The sequence below is a fragment of the Emiliania huxleyi genome, assembly GCF_000372725.1.
Source record: "Emiliania huxleyi CCMP1516 unplaced genomic scaffold EMIHUscaffold_3203, whole genome shotgun sequence".
Lineage (NCBI taxonomy): Eukaryota > Haptophyta > Isochrysidales > Noelaerhabdaceae > Emiliania > Emiliania huxleyi.
In genome coordinates this window covers 1-2,052 of record NW_005199597.1, presented here as the reverse complement: position 1 = coordinate 2,052, position 2,052 = coordinate 1, and the positions used below count along the sequence as shown (strand labels likewise).

General features: G+C 69.6%; 1 protein-coding gene across 1 annotated transcript; it reads right to left on the bottom strand.

Moving 5' to 3' along the window:
- Positions 1-47: 47 nt before the first annotated feature.
- On the bottom strand, positions 48-1,358 carry EMIHUDRAFT_255222 (hypothetical protein; the record flags this gene model as incomplete). The annotated part of the gene is made up of 2 exons (XM_005773956.1): positions 48-239; positions 618-1,358. 2 exons carry the CDS (start codon positions 1,356-1,358, stop codon positions 48-50), a joined length of 933 nt encoding a protein of 310 aa, XP_005774013.1.
- Between the last annotated feature and the right edge of the window lie 694 nt (positions 1,359-2,052).

Genomic DNA, 2,052 nt, shown 5'->3' with positions numbered 1-2,052 from the left:
TTCCCTCCTGTGCTCTTTGTCGTCCCCGTCCGCATCTCCGTGGCTGTCTAAGTCGACAGTGCCATGGGGCTACGGTGAGGGTGAGGGTGAGGGTGAGGGTGAGGCTCGGCCAGGCTCGCCTCGGGAGGAGTCCCGCTGCCAGGCTCGCTCGCCGTCTCCTCCTCCCCGCCGCTGCCGCTCCCTCCTGGCTCGTCGTCGTCTCCGGCCGCATCTCCGGAGGTGTCGATGTCGAAGGTGGCCTGCTGCAGCGTCTCGAGGCAGAGGCTCAGCTCGGCCGCCGCAGCCGCCAGTCGTGCCGCCGCGCCGCCCCCCCCCTCCTCTCCGGCCGCCGTCGCCCCGCCCGCCCCCCTGGCCGCCCCGCCGCCCCGGCCGCCCCTGCAGCTGCCTCCCGCCCTGCGGCCACTGCTGCGGCCCCCCGCAGCGCCCGAGCCGCGCCCTCCGCCAGCGCCGCTCCCTCTGCCCGCAGTACCGCCCGCAGCGCCGCCTCTGCCCTCTCCTCCGCCTCCGCCGCCTCCGCCCTCTCCTCCGCCTCCAGAGAGCCGGGCGAGTAGCGAGATGAGGCTCGGCACGCCTCCCGACCGGACGAGGGCGGCGCGGGCGCGGGAGGAGCGCCCCACCATCGCGGCGACGCTTGCGAGGCACTGCCGCCGCACGAGCGGCGCCGCCGCTGCGCCGAGCGCCTCTGCAGAGCCCGCCTCTGCAGAGCCCGCCTCCGGCAGCAGCTCCGCCGCGAGAGGCGACAGCGCGCGGAGCCGCTCCGCCAGCTGGACGAGCTCCGTGGTGGAGAGCTCCGAGCCCTGCCGCGCGACGCCGACGGGGCCGGGAGGCGTCGGTGGCGCGCCGCTCGCGTCGAGCGCCGCGCACGACATCCGCAGCCGCCCGAGCGCAGCCTCGAGGATGTGGACCGCCGTCGCCGGCTCGGGCTCCACCTGGCTGAGGGCGTGCAGCAGCGTGGCGACGCAGAGCGAGACGAACGGGTCCGCGCTGGCCGTCGCGGCGAGCCCGCGCGCGAGCGTGAGCAGCGCGCCGCAGGACGAGAGCAGCGATGCCGCCCGCGCGCTGCCCAGCTGCAGCGCCGGCGCGCACACGCCGACCACGTCGCTCGCCGATCGGCGCACGAGCTCGCCGCGGCCGCGCGAGAGGCCGTCGAGCGCGTACTCGAGGTCGTCCACCGTCGAAGAGCGCCACGCCTGGTCGCGGCGCGCGAGCGACTTGAGGCTGCCTCCGCCGCTGCCCACACCGCCGCGGCCGCGCTTGGGCGGCGGCGGCTTGGGACGGACACGCGGCACGGCCGCGGGCGGAGGCGAGCCGCCGTCCTCCGGAGCGGCTCGCCTCGAGAATGTGCGAAGCTTGGACATGGGGAGATTTTGAGGCGTGGCGCCCCGCGGTCGCACGTGTCGATGGGCGGTCGCACGGTCAAACGCCCCAGCTGGTGGGGCTACGGTTGTGAAGAAGAACCCGCTCGGCCGCTCAGCTGTGAGCGCTGTCAGAGCGGTGTTTCGACACCGATATCGTTCGAGGAGAACGCTGATTCAAAATCCGCTGTTCACACTTCACAGGCAAGTGTAAGCGGAGCAGCTGAGTAGATACAGCGAATCCTTTGTGTTCACACCTGCAAGAGCAGGTGTGAACCGATTTCGGCCTTAGCCGTCGGTATGCCAATAGCGTGCTAGCCAAGTAGTACGCAGTTGGATTCCGAGGGTGTCCCATCACAAGTTCGGCTGTCGACAGACAAGATTGTCCCTTAGTCGACAGCACCCGCCTTTGGACGGTGCTCTGACTGGCTTTGAGAATATATTTTTTCTTTTTGGTTCACATGGCTAGAGGTTGGCCTCCCACCGTTGTGAACATAGTCTGGCCCGAAGGAGCCGCTCGTCTCTTGTCCGGGCAAACGCGCGCCCGATAGCCCCATTAAGCACTGTTTATTCACAGCACGCCCCTAGGAAAATGGGCAAAAACGGGGTGATTTTGGTCATCCGTCAAAATATCTGAAGATCCTGCTATAGGATTCTCCCCAAACCTTGCTCAGCTGATCCAGCCTGGTCGAGCCAG